General features: G+C 33.8%; 1 protein-coding gene across 1 annotated transcript in view; it reads left to right on the forward strand.

Annotated features, from left to right (window-relative positions):
* LOC129220846 (histone lysine demethylase PHF8-like) overlaps positions 1–14,225 on the forward strand; it is a 37,722-nt gene extending 23,497 nt beyond the window's left edge. The window contains exons 13-18 of the mRNA XM_054855277.1: positions 3,557–3,731; positions 3,878–4,218; positions 6,481–6,570; positions 6,654–6,766; positions 8,527–8,677; positions 12,079–14,225. Of these exons, the coding sequence (XP_054711252.1) occupies positions 3,557–3,731; positions 3,878–4,218; positions 6,481–6,570; positions 6,654–6,766; positions 8,527–8,677; positions 12,079–12,161 (953 nt within the window). The 3' untranslated portion in view covers positions 12,162–14,225. The remainder of the gene's footprint in view (positions 1–3,556; positions 3,732–3,877; positions 4,219–6,480; positions 6,571–6,653; positions 6,767–8,526; positions 8,678–12,078) is intronic.
* The last annotated feature ends 3,452 nt before the right edge of the window (positions 14,226–17,677 follow it).

Below are 17,677 nucleotides of genomic sequence, written 5' to 3' on the forward strand. Positions count from 1 at the left end.
TGAGACCTCAAGTCTATTGTACTATCCCAGCTTAGACTACTAAAGGAACCCAGTAACAGAAATAAATTTCAGCAGTTGCCTAATCGAAATTCTAGGCAGTTCCCAGGGATCTACATAGTGGTATCCAAAGTACTCATTCATCCATAAGAAGGTTCTTTGCAGTAGCCCTTACTGCATTGTAGGGCAGGCAGAGGACAGGCTCGGGTCCCATATATGGTGCATTGGATCCCTGCTTAGCTAACTGATCTGCCAATTCGTTACCCACAATGTCACGGTGAACAGGAACTCAGTAAAGGGAAACCCTATTACTGCCAGCTAGTCTTACTAGTGCATTATGGCACTCCCAAACAGTTTTGGTAGAGGAGCAGTCTCGATTGAGAATTTTCAACGCAGCTTGGCTATCAGAGAATATTCTGATAACCTTCCCGCTTATGCCTCGTTCTAGGCAGTTATTTACACAAGCCAATATGGCTGAAGTTTCTGCCTGGTAGACAGTAGCAAGCTTCCCTAATGAGAAGCACAGATTTGTGTTATTGCTGCTGCAGTATGCACCAGAACCAGTTCCAGATGCAGTCTTGGAACCATCTGTAAACCAGATTTCGTGCGCTTTGCCAATGATATACTGTACATCCTTCCATTGCTTTCTGGACGGAAACACAATGTTAGAATTGGCATTAAAGCTGAATTGTTTTAACAGCCAGTCAGAAGGCATCATAAAGTAAGGATGCTTACTATTCTTTGCATACAATTTATCGTACAGAGACAGGTAATGAAGGGACTTCCAGAGACCCATGAGCTTGAGGCGGTACGCGCACAGAATTGCCTCTATTTCCTCTTGCTTATGTAGCGGAAGATGTCTAAGAAGGAGCTCAAGGCTATCGGAAGGAATAGTTCTCATGGCACTAGTAATTGCAATAGTAACCATCCTTTGTACTTTAGTGAGGCAACCCTCAGCCATTATGGTACAGGTTTTACCCCATCAGGCAATTGCCCCATACGTAACCTTAGGTACAATTACTCTAGTATAAACCCAGTGAGCGATTTTTGGAGAAAAACCCCAATTATTACCAATGGCACGCCTGCAAGACCAAAAGATTCTCCTGGCCTTATCGGTAATTAGCTTAAGGTGAAGATTCCATGTCAAAGTTTTGTCAAAGATCTCATCCAGGTACTTGACTTCACCAGAGTAGGCAAGAGGAGAACCAAAGAACTCAATTATCTACAAGTCTTTGAGACGTTTTCGAGTGAAGGGAACCAAATCGGTCTTATTCGAATTGACCGTAAGACCTGCCTCCAAACACAACTTTTCAATTTCCTTAAGGGCAGACCTCATGAGATTTGTAACAGTATCATGGAACTTGCCCCTTATAACAAGGGTTATGTCGTCTGCATAGCCAATGCAATGCAGACCTTTACGACGAATTCTTTCCAGAAGTTCATCAACCACCAGGCACCAAAGCAGAGGGAAGAGAACACCCCCTTATGGGCAGCCACGGCAGTTACCCACCATCATAGTTTTGCCCAGCATGCAAGCTTTTGCCATACAGGTTGTTAGCAGACTATTAACCCAGGTACATATCATGGGATCAATTCCATTGTGTGCGAGAGAGTTCTTAATAGTCTCAGTGGGGACTTTATCAAAAGCTCCCTCTATGTCAAGGAAAGCAGCGAGATCTACTTCTTGTCCATTTACTGCACTATCCAGAGCTGTTGTCAGCTCATAGAGTGCAGTCTCAGTGGACCTTCCAGGCAGATAAGCATGCTGGCACTTAGAAAGAGGATTGGTTTTCAAAACACTATCCCTGATGTGCCTATCAATCAGTTTCTCCTGAGTTTTTAAGAGAAAAGAGGTAAGACTGATGGGTTTAAAGGCTTTCGCCTCATTGTAGTTTTGCTTACCTGGCTTGGGTATGAAGATTGCTTTGCAAGTTCTCTAAGCATAAGGCACATAGCCAAAAACAAGACAGGACCTGTAGATCCTACAAAGATGTGGTGTGATAATATCCACACCTTTCTGCAGGAGGGCAGGTATAATACCATCTGGTCCAGCAGATTTAAATGGCTTGAATGAATTAATGGCCCACTCACACACACACACACACACAATCTTACCAGGGTCACAATTTCACACGCTAGTTTCCACCTTTCCTTACTACCACGTAAGGAGTGTAGCGGAATATCAGGATGACTATCGTCATCTTTAATTATAGAGCCAGGAAAGTGAACCCTAAACATTTCTGTTAAAGTGTTTTCAGTAAAGGAACCATCTTCTTTTACAATAGAACCCAGTTGACAAAATTTGTCTCTAGTGAGTTTTCGTGAGTTAAGCAACACGAGAAACGCTGTCCAAATGGCTACAGAACTGTCTCTAGTTATCCTATTTACTAGTTCTTGTTGCTTTATTGTAATTATTGCGAGCTTCATGGTACGAAGACCAATCACCCATTTTCTTGTCCTTATTAAAAAGTCTTCTGCAATTCCTTCTTAATCAAAGGCATGTGATCCTCAGAGAAAATCAGGTTTCTCCTCCTTAGGATGACAAGCTGAATATGTTCAATGTCATCACGACATCAGCCATCATAAACATACACACAGCTTTAGCATAAGACTGTAGTTGACCTGTCCTTACACCTTAAGATGCAGCAGTTTGTGTGGGGGAAAGAGTTGAAACCTCCAATCGATGACGTTTGGTTTCTCCTACCTTCTCGAGAATGGCTGGCCCAGTGGCTTTCGCCCCTTCTCCTGCGCCTGCTGCATATTTGTGCAAAACTGAGTACTCCCTGCTCCCCTACTGCAGAGTCGGTGGGTTTTAGATCTGCACATCTGCATCCTCGCCTCTCTCAGTCGGTGGATTGCAGACTCGCATCCTCACCTCCTCCAGCAGCAAGGTTGCTTGATTTTTCTTTAAGTCAGCCTCCAACTCCATGGAGCTGGGAACTGTGAGATGGTAAAAGGTCAACACCCGCACAACAACCCTGTACGAGTGCAAGACTAAATACAAGGAAATCTGTAGAATTTCTGCAGAAAATTTGTCGGAGTTTTCCTCTCACATTTGAACAGATGTTCTGTAGCTCAGACATCTGGTCTGCGACATACATCAGTAGTATTCTCACGTAGTATTCTGCTTTGCGGCAACAAGGTTTCACCTGGTTCCTCGAGGGGGGCCGTTTCAGACATCATACAACCCAGATGCCATCCATCCATCAGCACGGTGCCTCACACCTTAGATTGGGGATCCATTTTAGTCGCCTCTTACGACACACATGGACTACCTTGGGACTATTCTGCTCTGGTCACCACACGGAGCAACTCAAATACCATAGTGATGACATCTTGCTTGTTCTCAATTTCCAACAGCTATTCGACTTTTTCTTTTTTGATCAAAAATTTTGGAAAAGCTGCATGGTGTTGCCCACCCCCTTACAATAATGCTATGCCTCCCTAGGTTGGAAACCGCTGTATTAATATGTAATTTTCAAGTCATGGTAATTGACAGCATAGTAGAAATTTGTTGTGATATAAATTGGTAACTTTCTCATTTTTTTTCCATTTACAGTTAATGGGAAACCTGTTGACAGCAACCTGCATCAAAATAGCATGTTTATACCTCCTCCACAAGAAGATAGCAATGCAGAAGTACCAAAAAATGCTACAATTGATGATCTTTTGGTTGCTACGGGTTTAGCCGTTGATAATGAAAGTAGTGTCAGCTTAGATGAAGATGATCTTAAGTGAGTTTTTTTGTTTTTCCTATTAAAGAAACATTGAGCAGCTTTTGTAGTTAATATGTTTCTAAAAATGTTTTTTACCCCACATTTTGCTGAAATATTTGTTTTTGCGTTCAAAAATAATAATTTTAATTGCATGTACTTTTTAGTGCTGGACCAACCCAATTGGAACCTTCAACTAGGGATGCTATTCAGGGCATGTTATCAATGAGTAAAGGAGCTATTCGCTTTTCTAGTCAAGGAGATCCATCTGAAGTTCCTGCTACCCAAGTCCTACCTTCTATAAAAACTGAAAACTGTACTTCAGATAGTACTTTGCCCCACATGGACAGCTCTCTCGCTAATTTATCTATTTTAGCTAGAAAATCTAGCCCTCCTGTTAGAAATTCTAAAGTTACTCTGGGAATCTCAAGGTACAGCAACAACAACAATGAGGATGTTGATGATTTTGAAGAACAATTGAAACAGTGTCATCAGGATGGTGATTACAGTAAGTACCATTTATTGGTTAAAATCTGTAACTAAAAATCCACTTTTAGAGCTGGATATATATATATATATATATATATATATATATATATATATATATATATATATATATACGTAGCCATCATCCAACTATTCACTCAATCTCCTTCCACAAGTTTGTCTGTGTAAAAGAAATCTATCTCTCCAACTTTAAAAATTGTTGTTCTGTAGCAAAAATTATTGAAGTATGTTCTAGAACAGGGGTTTTCAACCTTTCCAGCTCTATCCCTCCTTTTAACACACTAATGTGAGATCACAACATCCCCACCAGATGTTGTTAATACCAGTATTAAGACCAGAAAACAAAGCTGGTCAGGATTAGAGACCCTAAATACGGAGAGATTGGACAACTTCGGAACGGCGGCCATCTTAAGTCCAAAGATACTCACTCCCCGTAGACCATAATGCATCTTCTGCCCCAAATATCACTGTACATTGTATCGTAAAAATTAGAAGCTAGTTATGATATTATGAAATGAAATGTGCAGATCACAAATATATGTTTGTTATCTACCTTTATGAACAAATTTTGAGAAAAAAAAATTTCTTTGTAAGCGCTATGACGATACAGAACGTTTGGCACCAGATTGCTAGATTTGGCGCTCACTCCGTTTGATGAAAATACAAAGAAAAAAAAATCAGTCTATTCTTCAAAGATTTCATGTCTTATATTCTGTGAGAAATCTAGAAATTCACACAGCGCAGCATTTCGAGCTAACAGGACTTGGACTAAACATGGCGGACAGCGGCGCGCCGTTGTCCAATCTCTCGGTATATGGGATCTCTAGTCAGGATCAGGGCCACTAAGAGCCAAGGCGGGCCCCTTGTCAATTTGGTCGCTGGGCCCCTCCTCCCATAAAACATGTCAAATTTATGCTACTCCTATTCCGAGCCGTGACCCCAGTTTTGGAGTAGGCTGACATGGCCTCTTGTCAGTCCTGGTTAGGACAGCTAAAGCTAGCTATTAAATATCTGGATAATTTCCACACACAGATTTTAATATTACTGTATGAACTTTATTTTTGGACATATTAGAATATAGGAAATCCTTGAAGCAAAGAAATAAATAAAAATTTAAAATTTATTTGGTATTTAAAATTTACATGTAACCACAAAATTGAATCATCTTTTACTTGTTCTATGTTTAATTTACTTTTTATACACTCACGTGTTCCTTGAAATTCTTCTAACTCATCCTAGGGATGCATGCCCCCCTGGTTAAGAACCACTGTTCTGGAAAAATATCCCTAATATCATTAAACTTTGTTAACCTTGGGTGTCAATTAAGTTTTAGTTGATGTTTAGAATCAGAATGGCCCTAAGGTACTTAGTGAAGATTTCAAATAAATGTATTTCAAAAGATTGGCAAGAAGTTGTAAAAATCTTTTTTCCTATTTAATATATAATCATATTACAGTAGAGTCTCGAAAATCCGAGGTAATTGGGGCTCACATCACCTCGGATTGCTGAAAACTTGGATTATCCGAATACTTCTTCCAAGGTAAAAATTAAAACTATTTGGACGACATAAGGAGAATCACCTTTCCTTGCATAAAAAAAAAAGTATTGTCTTCACAAAAATGTATCACGCAAATTTGACCATTAACCCTTTTAATTCCATACAAACGAACTTTGACTTGAGTTTTTCACGATGTTCGTCCCTATTTGTGTGCAAATTTGTAGGAAATCAAAACATGCATTTTGGCTGTGCTCGAATCAGTTTTGATGAGCTTTGTCGTGATGTCTGTGTTCATAAGCGGTTGTGTGTATGTATGTATCTTGGGTAACACAAAAATGTTTAGTGGGAGGTTTAAATTTCGAATATGCAACTCATGTGACAGCAACTTGTGAACCTATTTTTTTTCTTTTTAATTATTGCAATTGTATTTATTCCAAAAGGTGTATATTATCTCCAAAGTATCTCGTAATCTATGCTTGAAGAGTAAAGGAATATTTCGCGCCATTCAGGGGGTGTTGTTAAAACCAATATCTCGTTGTATTTTATTATTTACTTTACGTAGGTAAAAAGTTTTACAGTAGCAAAAGATTTCGATTTTCAGATTTTATTGAAAATTATTTTTTTAGCTACTAAAAATTTAATTTAAAGTTTTAATAAGACACCTCGGATTAAGCGGAACCTCGAACTTTCGAGACTCGGATTTTCGAGACTCTACTGTATTTCATTTCATGCATCATAAGTATCCTTCATAAAAACATTTTTTAGTTTATCTGGGTTTGGATGCTTCTGATGATGAATGTCATGTGTTTAAACCCCGAGGAAGAAGCAGACGGGATGAACCATGGAATCCCAAAGGTTTGTTTGTAATTTTTTTCATAAGTGAAAATTTTCTGCGGTAATTATGCTTATTTTAAATTGATATTTTCCTCTCTTTTTAGCCAAACTTGTTCCAAACTGTCCAAAACCAGAACGTCCAGTGCGTGAAGGCACAAGAAAAGAAGCCATTGAATGTGGATTAGCAGCTGCTGCAGCAAAACTTGCAACCATGCCTGTATGTAGTTTGAATTATGTTTCTCCCTTTCTGCCCCCCCCCCCCCTTGTTGAAAAAAAATCTGCTGAATTAATATTATTGTTGTCCATTACGATATATATCAGAATTATTCCTGAATATTTAGCTATTAATGTACTTCGATTTTTGTATGGGGATGTATTGGAATTTTTTTTCTTCAATACACTGTTATTAACAATGCTGGTGGCAATATTGCTTCTTTTAATTCATTCTTGCCAAGTTATACAATACAAGGATAATTATGTGTTGATTTTTTAGAAAAGGAATATGCAAACTCATATTGTTTTGAAATCATTCGTGTTTTGATGTATAATTCAAAATTATCTGGTTGATATTTTGAAAGATTATTTTCACTTCAATGGGCTTGTACTCATTTAGATAAAATTATTAAATTAACATAGATAAGTTTGTTGAAATTTTCTTCTGCCTTCTTAATATTACTTCTTTTATTTTCTACCCTTCTGTTTGTGGTTAACAATCAAACTTGTTTTATGTGAAGCTTTCAAAAATAATTTGAAATTATGAAGATTTATTTTCGCTTGCAAGTTTTAAACACTTTTGAAATATTTTGCACCCCAAGACCCACTTTCCGCCACTTTTTATATTGTATTTTTCTTACTATTCATTCTGGGTGTTTTTTTTTTTCCCCCATTCTTCATGTAATGTCTTTGATTCCTCATTAAGGATAGCAGTTTAAAAAAAAAACCCTATAAAGGGTTCTTTTCCTCTTTTGTTATTCATGTCCTTCAACCTTAAAAGAGTCTGTTTTCAGCAATAGCAACAAGCATCATAAACAATGTTTCCGCCACTTAACGCATAATCAAAATTAGCGGCTTAATTTTTAGCCACTTAATTCATTTGAACTTGCCTGATACCAACAAACACTATATTTTTATACAATTTTATTAAAAACTTTTTACTCCCCACCATCCCTCGACATCCTAGTCACCTTCCACCCTACACTATGGAAATTGCAAAATATAACCTACACTATACCTATATATGGGAAACAGTACGTTTATTGACGCCCATACAGTTATTGACCATCCTAACTTTGATTGCTAAAGAACTTAGCTACCCTCTGGTCAAAGGCTAGATTTTAAAATGTCAGAGCAACATGTTTAATAAGTGTTAAAAACTTTCAACACAATAATAGTGCAAGATAGCAATTAATATTGCAGACATGTGTTTTGAGAATTACAATTAGCTTATTTTTTCAATGCAAAAAGTAGTAGTAATTAATTCCATTTCTATTTGTTAGTTTGGTTCTATCATTTTTGCATTGCTTAGGAACTTCAGTCATGTGCACTAATAAAACGAGTCTTCGTAGCTGCTAAATTGTCCAACTAGCTCCTAGCAAAATTTTGCTTTATTGTTTGATCATCATTGTTTTGAAGTAACCTGAAACGTTTTTATTCAAACCTGTATGTCTTTTGATCACAACAATAACATAGAAATGTCTGTGAAGCTGCAATATAAAATTAATATTTCTTATGTGTCAGAACTTTGTCTTTTTTTTTGAAATTGTCTTGAACGTACAAGTTATCCCACATGTTAAATTTTTTAGTTTAATGTTGTCAATCATAAGTGTTCTATCTTTATTTTGTAATTTGCTAATGATTCTTATGTTTTGACTTTGGAATTTTGGTCTGTTTCTGCATTGCTTGCACTTAATGTTTTGTGTTTCCTATGTTGCAATTAATATTACTTTTTAAAAAAGAGATTGTGTTTCTTTGACTTAGCCTCAGAAAAGGCCATATTTGAAGAAAAAACCTATCACCAAAAATAAAATATTGATTGCAGAACAACAAGCTGGTCCATCAAACATCCCATGGAATAATGGCACTAATACGAATAGTAAACAAAATCTTCCTCGTGAACCTCCTAAACCAGGTATAATTAACTTGTTTTGTGTCTTTTATTTTTCCTCTCTCATTCTTTTTCTCTTATTTTTATCATGTACCTTATCATTTCGTAACTGCTAAAGGATGTCGCAAATTAATGCAGGATTTGAATTTGCCGCCATTTTTGCTGTAAATTGTTGTTAACTTTAAAAAAAAGAAAAAACAACAACAATTTGACAGCTGAGAATTTAGGGTTAGTAAAATTGAAGCGCTATGTGATAGAACAACTGATTGATTCACTACTGAACAATGTTTCAAAAATAATGAAAGTTGAGGTTGGTCAAGCAGTAACTGTTAAAGAGGAAAGTTGAGGTTGGTCAAGCAGTAACTGTTATAGGGTTTCCAATCCCGTGCCAAATTCAGTTCCACGAAATTTCAGGATTGTAAGGATCCAATCCTGCGGGATTCACTTGATTAAGTTATACTGTAAAGTTCTGCTTTTCAGGAAGGACTGCTTTTGTTACTTAAATAAGTTTTCGCAAACTCTGCACACTAATGTTTCGCACTACAAAGTCAATTAGCAATTATTGTTTAGTAGGCAAAAACCTTAGAAAAGTACAATGCGTCTTAAAAAAGCTTGTATGGAATGGGAAAGGGTTTTTGCTTTAAAAATGATGCGCTTGATGAAAACACGTGCTGTGACTCCACAGCAGTTGGTTTTACTGAGATTAAATAAGTGTTGACATTTAGCAAAGGATCGTTATTAACTTCATCACCTTCTGAAATATCTTCTTCTTTTCTTATGCTTGGCTTTTGCACAAGAATTGCAAATTTCGGATGTAAACGATATATGAATGTTCTTGGTTTCTAAACATTTTTGGATAACTTCGCTAATTTTATCTGTCACTTTCAAGAGAAATTTAAAAACTTGAGCAACTTCTGCACTGTCATGCGAATCATTCTGTGGTTCATCCAAGTTTCTGTTGCCTCTTTTAGAGACGTGTTGAACATTTAATGCCAGGCATTTTATTGTTTTCCTCTTTGGAGAAAAATGTTGTGCACTTATTGTAAATTTAAGGTTTCGAGTGCATCCTTTAGAATTACATAAGTGCTGCAACATTGCATTCTGGCTACTAAAGCAGGTTTTGCAATCTGTAATATATTTTCCCTAATTTCTTATAGCATAATTTTCTGGATTTTAAATTTTAGTGGTGGACTTGGAAAATGTTTATAAATTGTATGCCTTTTTTCTATTGCTGAACTTATGAAAACTCAGACCTTGAATGAGAATACCAATTCATGTACTAGGTTTTAATGTGTTCTTAAATGATAAATCCACCGTTCATCATATGAGACACAAAATCTTCCTTGTTATTCTTGCAGATGTATGATGATGGTGGTTCAAATTTCAGATGTTGCTTGTGAAAATAGTCATTTTATGAGCAGCAAAAGTTGGAAAATACTTACATGGCAAATAATTGTGGGATTGGAAATACCGCGGGGTTTTGATCTCAATCCCATTAATAATCATGCTGGATCCTGCAGGATTCAGAATCAGGATTTCGTGATTGGAAACCCTAAACTGTTACTGGTGCTCAATATTGCTACATGGTAATGCACAAGTGGTTGTAGGCTCATTGACATTGGCCTTTGACTTCAAAGGACTCCATAAGCAAAAATCTAATAGCTTTAAATCACACAATCTAGGGGGCCAATTCTGATCGCCAAAATGAGAGCATGCAACCAGGAAATGTCTCGTTCAGTAATTGAATTGTTTTACTGACTGTATGGCATGTAGTGCCATTGTTGAAACCACAAATTGACCACATCAATAGCATCCAATTTCGGCAGTATATAGTATTACTCACATATAACTCGGTGCATTTAGTGAAAAACAAACTGCAAAGTTGAAGAGTCATTGGACACACAGCAAAATTTCCGAAATATTTCCTGAATGAAGCCAATCAAAATTCCAACTTTTCTCCTACTTTATTCCAATTTAAAACTAAAGAAATAAGTACTGAAACATTCTAATGCTATATTTTATTGAAGAGCAGTAATGAAAATCTTTTAGTGCATGCAAGTGATCATGCAAAAAATGCTGAATACCAGATTCTCAAATTCTGATGATACAGTGGAGCCTAGAAATCGTTAAACGTAGGGCTGTAATAAGGCTGCAACAACTTAAAAAGCGATTTTCTATCGATGGTAATTCAACGCCAAAGGCGATTTTTAGTGATTCAGATATCCAGGATAGCGATGGCGCCGAACATTTTCACTAACTTTAAACCCCCTGTCAAAATTGTTGGTTTTTTAGGATTGCTAACAATTCTGAAATAGTTGCGGCAAATGCAAATCTTTTTTTTTTTTGGGACACCCTTTTAGTTAATATAGTTGAGTTGCGTGTTATGAAATTGGTGAATTATATGTTTGTATGATATAAGTTTCATTGTATCAGAAATGTTTTGGATGAACTTCATGCTTATTTTACAGTATGAAGTTACTAAAGACTTTGAGTTAAAACATACATAATAGTTAAAATTCTAAGAAGTGTAAAATGAAACGTAGCATATCGTAACATTTGTGTATTATACTTAGCAATACAATTATGTCAGGTGCACATACGCTTTAAAACTCAAGTTTCTTAAAAAAAAAAAAAAAAGATTTTTATGTATTTTGATTACCTAATTCCATTTCATTTATGCCAATACATAAAAGTTAAGTTGTCATTTGATTCTGTTGAATCTGCTGATATGAAATTTGCCTATGATTTTAAGTGTAAACAATACATCATATATTTGTTTTCAAAAAAGAAAAAGAAAAAAAAACAATATTGATGATTTTTCTTTTTTAAATTTTTCAGAGCAAAGATAAACTCTTTCTTCTTAATTCATCTTACAATTTAATATTGAGTAGAAATTTAAGCTAGCTATTGTATCCTAAATGTAATATGTTCAGATCAAACAAATAAGCTGCTTTTAGTCAGATAGCAGGAGGCTCTTGTCCTAACCCTGACAAACTGCTACCCTAATTAGAAAACCTCATAACTATTTTTTTCTCAATGGAGTTACATGGTTTTCTAATTAGATTAACAATATGCTCATAAAAAACACAAATCCTTCAACAACATATTATTACAGTTGATGTAGAATGTCTTCTGTCAAAATGCAACAGAAATTTTGACCTTCAGATTGAAGATTGCCTTTTGAATGTACAGTTCCGATGTACTAGAGCTCCTCCTATTCCAACGTTGTACTTCAAAATTTAATCATTTGCTTGTTCAGTCGAGAAATCTTAGCATGTGAAATTTCACTCAAATTGGGATAACTCTTCAAAGTGAGGTGTGTCAATTTTTCTGTTATAGAGTAGGAGTATTCATGTATCAAATCCTACTATATCTTCTTTTTATGTGATCAACCTTTTTTTGATGTTTGTATTTTATATTTCTAGTTATAAAAAAGCCAAAGAAAGGATTTGCCACAGCTAAGCAAAGGCTTGGAAAAATTTTGAAAATTCACAAGATGTTGTATTAAAATGTATATAATTTGCATACATCAAAAATCAGCAATGCCCAATTTTTTTTTTTTTGCATGAATAACTTTCCTAGTAATATCCTATTGTAAATAGCATTTCTTTTCCTCTAATGCTATGGACTTTGGTTCATAAATATCTTCAGTCTAAAATCTTGGTTTGTTTTGTGTGCTGGTATTTTCCCAATATGGCACAGTGGTTAAATTGTAAATATGTGAAGAAAATTCCACCATGTTTACTAGTCAAAAACTGTTGTCTTTAATCAGTGTAGGATCATCAAATCCTTTATTGCATATCATTTTTTCATTTAGCTCTGTAACTACTATGCAATTTTTGGCGTATTTTGTGAATTATCGGAAACGTAAACTGTTTTTGTCAGCAATGCATTAAAAGTATAGATACAGAATTTTCCAATTATACTTTTCATCTATTTGTTTTAAAATTTCTCTTTGTTTTTATTTTATGTGCTTTTAAAGTTCAAATATTTCAAACAATTATGCTATTAGTTTATTGTTTTAAAAGATTGACTGAAGTTTTATATGCACACGTTTATGTGTATGCAACATATGTAAGAAGCATAAAACTACATTTCCTTGCAATCACTTTTAAGACAGTTAAGTAGCAGAGTTCAGTAGTAAGCAGAGTTCAAACATACTGACATTTTAGATATAACTCAAAAACTTAGTTAAATGGTACTTGAAATTCATATAATTGCAAGTAACCAGTTTACTTACTTTTTTCACTTTATAGAAGAATACCTCAAAATCCCCAAGATAACCCCTGCAGAGTGTCCCCTCCCCCCGGCACCCAATTTGTTCTGTCCCAATTTCAGAGCTTTTAGTTTCTCTCCCAGGGACATATCTTTCTTTAGTACCAAAAGAAATGAATTAAACAATAATTTTAAAAAAAAATTGCAAAATATTGGTGCTAGAAATTTTTTTAATTGACTTTCTCTAGACGCCTTTTGATGCGCTGGCGCCAAGTTTCTTCTTTTTTGGTTCATAACATTAGGGGGAAAGTGATTTTGTCTTAAAAAGTTACATTAGCAAGGAAAATTTGATGACAGTCATGAAATAAAACCTCGTGGTATCGAATATTACAACTAACAAAATTCAGCTTATCCAAAATAAATGTCATACATTCTCCAATCAGTTAGACAGGAAAAAATATTCACTTCTGAACGTCAAAGTTCAACTTACCAAAGTTTCACTGTAATAGTGATATAATTATTTCCTCTTTGTGATTATTCCAATAAACCTGTACTTATTTGTTGCTAAACAGTCTCAGGATTTTTCTTAAATGATCTCTTTTCTTAATTTTTCTTCTTTCTCCTCTTATTGGCTTATAGTTTTGTGGATAAACTTGTTCAGATTTTTTTCCATCTCTCCAAAATACTAAGTTTTTCTCTTTGTCATGAACTGTTTTAAAATTTGATTGAAACTTTTTTGATTTTTCTCTCTGGTTGCATTATATTTCTGCCCAGTTTGAAGAATTCCTCTGTTTTCAATATTATCCAAGCACTAAAAGTCCATTTATCAGCTCTGGAATTATTCTCCTTCTATTTGTTGTCTGCAGATACAATTTCTGAATGTTTTTATAAACTGATTTTGTTAAGCTCTTTCTGAACTATTTTTGATGAAATTTGGTGAGGGTTTCCCCATGAAGTTTTTAAAATCTTATTACACATGTAAAAATGAAATTTTGTATGCCTTCAAATACTTTTTTTTCCATGTGTGCATTGTTAAGTGCTGGAAGTGCCTATCTTTCAGAACATGGCTCAATTTTCTTAAAATCATCTTAGCAATACCCGAAGCACCTCCCCTTGATTTATAAACATGTTGGAATTTTCCTTATCAAAAGACTTTATTTATATGTACATTAGAATGTATTTTTGAAACAACAAATATGTGATCTGTTTTGTTTCTTGTAGTCTATTGTAAAAAAAGAAAATTTTATTTATAAGTTTGTTGTTAAAATTTTGTTTTATGTAATTATCTTTCACAATTTAGTGTTGAAGTAGTTTTCATTTTTTAACCATATTTACTCACATATAAGTGGAAAATTCCAGAATTTTATCAGAAATGAGGTGTTTAAATTTATCTAAAATTATTTAATTGAAATTTTAATAAATGCTTCTGAAAAATAAAAACTTCTAATTTTCAAAAAAAAAATTCTAATAAAATTTTTTGCAATAAAAAACTTTCTTATTTACTTATATTTTGACATATTATTTGCTATGCATTTGTAAATTAACCAGTTTTGTCATTTAAATATGTGTAAGATTTATCAATTTTGTTATCTCTCTAAAATATGTCCTGGTTTTACATTTTATTATATACTAGCAGTACCCGTACAGTGATGCCCGTGCTAAAAATTTAATGGAATAAAAAAATTGACGCCCCCTCCCCCTCTAATGTGAAATGATAATTTTTCTTTGTATAAAATGCATACACACCTTTTCAAAAAAAAAAAAAACTATTATGTTTTTTTGGAATTAAACTTTTTGTCAAATCATTAAATTAGATTTACAGTTGCTTTAAAACTCTATTTAGCAAGTGAAGCAGTTTTTACTGCAATTTAAAATTTTTCGCCAAATAAAGAAAAACAAAAAATCATAATATCTTTTATATGTAACAATAATTCCGCAACTCTTTTGTTTTTCTTTGGCAATAATAAATGTTTTGCCGAACATTTATTATTGGTATAAAATCATATTAACAGTAGCTTTCAAATCTATATATATTAAGAGCTGCGTTGCCCAGCTTAGCCCAATCTACCTTGAGAATAAAAATTGTGTCAAGTGACATATATTCAACAATCAGGTTAAATAAAAGAAAAAAAAACCATGCAAAATTACCCTTCCAAACAATGACGACAGATATTAAAATATTTTTAGGAAATTAAAATGCGAAAGATGGATTTTAGAAGCTTAACCATGGAAACATGAAATAAAATAAGCTTGAGAAATTAAATGCAAAATAAGGAAATAAACAATGGATTCAAAAAGCGTAACCGTGGAAACGCGAAAATAAAATGTTTGACAACTTGAATCAAAATGACATATTTCGAAATCGATTTAAAAATGCTTGTAACTTTTTTTCCTTTGAAGTTGGAAGCTAATTTTTTCAACCGAAGGTCGCGAGAGATCTGGAGTAAAAAATGTCGCTTTTTTCCAATGGTATCAAAAAGAAAACTGTGGGACAATTTCTTCACTTTTTATTGATAGATTTAATGAAGAAAGTCGTGCCTAAATTTCAACTAAGCCTAAAGAAGTTTGAGCTAAAAATGCAAATTACTCCTGCTGTAATTAAGTTAGAGCATTGAAACAAATTGTTCAGAATGCGGAAAATTCTACCCTTTTCAACGATACATAGTATTAATATGTGCAAGTAATTTGTCACCTCTTTAATAGCCAATAATAGGCAATTTACGTGAAATTTGGGCCTAAATTGGAATAAAAAAAGAACTATTTCTCGGATTTTTTTCCAATTATAGCTTATGTTACTCAGTAAGAAAGCACCTTTCATATAGTGAAGGAATTTTTCAATTAGGTACAGTGGTTCCGGAGATTACCTCGAACATATAAACACACAAAAATCCGCCATCTCTCTTTGTAATATTAGTATAGATATTTTTTTTAATTCTGAGTTTTTTTTAATTTTTGTTTTAAATTCTGATGTACTATTTTTTTGTTTTTAAAATTTTCATATTTTGGTAAAACCTTATTTTTTTTTTATAAAATTGTGATCTTGTTCCTAATGATTATTCCTCTTTATGGTCTTAACAATGACACCTAGTCAAAAATGCTTCTTTAGTACAGTATTTTTTTCAAATATACTTATATTTCGAATATAATCTTACTAAAATTTATGTATCAGATGCCAATTATTTTACACAATGCGAAGTATTATCCTTTTTTTCCCTCCTTCCTCTCTTCCACTTATATGTGTGTTACATGGTGTTTTAAACAGGGGTGAACTCTCGTAGTGTTGCCGCCCTAGGCGATGTTGACAAGTGCTGCCCCATGGTCTTAAAATGTACTTTTTTTTTTAATCATCTAGCATACTCTCGCGCATTGCTGCAATTTGAGCTAAAAAAAAAAATCTTAAGGAACGAATTTGAGTGTTTCGTTTTTTTTCTCTCTTTTTTTTTTTTTTTTGCCTCTTTACATTTTGCCGGTCCTAAAATCTGCCACTCTAGGACAGGTCGTCTACCCAAGGCGCCGTTCCTGATTTCAAACAAACTGTTTTAATGCAGATGATCTACTTTAAATGAAACTATTTTCATTCATTGCAGTTTTTGATAGTTTCCTCATTCATTTAAGTGTGAACTATTTTGTTTTCTTTTCGTTTATTGCAAAAAAATATCGTTTGAATTATTTTTGAATAATGTAATGGTCATGATAATATACTGAATAAATTAGGCAACTAATGCATTTGGTGAAACCTTATGTGAAAAAAATTTCGATTTGTAGCAATGATTAGTTTCAGAACTTAAAAATGTTAATACATGGTGTTTCATATTGAATGGAACGAAAAAATGGCATTTTTTAGTTCTGCAATTGATTTTTGTATCCTAAGCAAATTGGTTCTTAAACTACAATTGTAATATATAGCGACATCCAAAAATCCCCCTGGTTTTGAAATTACTGCCAATGGCTATTTTAATGAAAATGTTGCCATCCATACAACAGAAAACATGCATGCAATCCCACAAGTCCTTGAAAGTGCTTATTTCAATGACCTGTTACCAAGGGCCCCTTAAAGCGCTTAATTTTGAAAAAAAAAATTCTTTAATTATTATGTCTAGGTACTTTTTTTCTTTCTTCTTCTTTTTTTTTTTTTAACCAAGTCCTTAAGGGGAGTCAGTACCCCCTATACCGTCAATGTTAATTTGCACAGATTCATGTACCTTTTTCTGAAAATCTATTAAAGATACAAGTATGAATTTTTTTCTGTACCTCAAGCAGACTCTGTTCTATATACTGAAGTAAAATTTTACAGAAATAAAGCTTAGTTTTTTTGTAAAAATTTCTAATGTGTAAGTCACTGTATTTGTTTCAAAAAATACAATTTTGCCACACAAAATCAGCTCTATAAAAAAATAATTTTCGAATATGAGAAAAAGTTTACTTCAGTATATGCAGTTAGATGTATGGAATAGGTGGTAAAAATTTCAAAGCCTAACACAATTTAGTTTCTGAGAAAAAGGAACATTTAGTTTAAAAAATACCATTTCGAGATATTGCAATTTAAAGGGGAAAATCATACCTCCTCAAAATAGGTTTTACATTTTTTAAAGCTTATTTTAACTTACTTCTAATATGAGCATGTTCAAGATGTTTGTATCATTAAAAAGGTATTGAAATGGAGTTTCAAAATATATAAAAATAAAAAAATCAAATTTTTGAAAGTATTTAGGGTACTGACTCCCCTTAATAAATGAAAAATTGTATTTTCTCTTTTTTTTTTCATAAATCATTCCTCTCTTTAATTTCAAGCCCATATTTCTTTTTCTG

The sequence above is a fragment of the Uloborus diversus genome, chromosome 4 (genome assembly GCF_026930045.1).
Source record: "Uloborus diversus isolate 005 chromosome 4, Udiv.v.3.1, whole genome shotgun sequence".
In the NCBI taxonomy this organism is placed as follows: Eukaryota; Metazoa; Arthropoda; class Arachnida; order Araneae; family Uloboridae; genus Uloborus; species Uloborus diversus.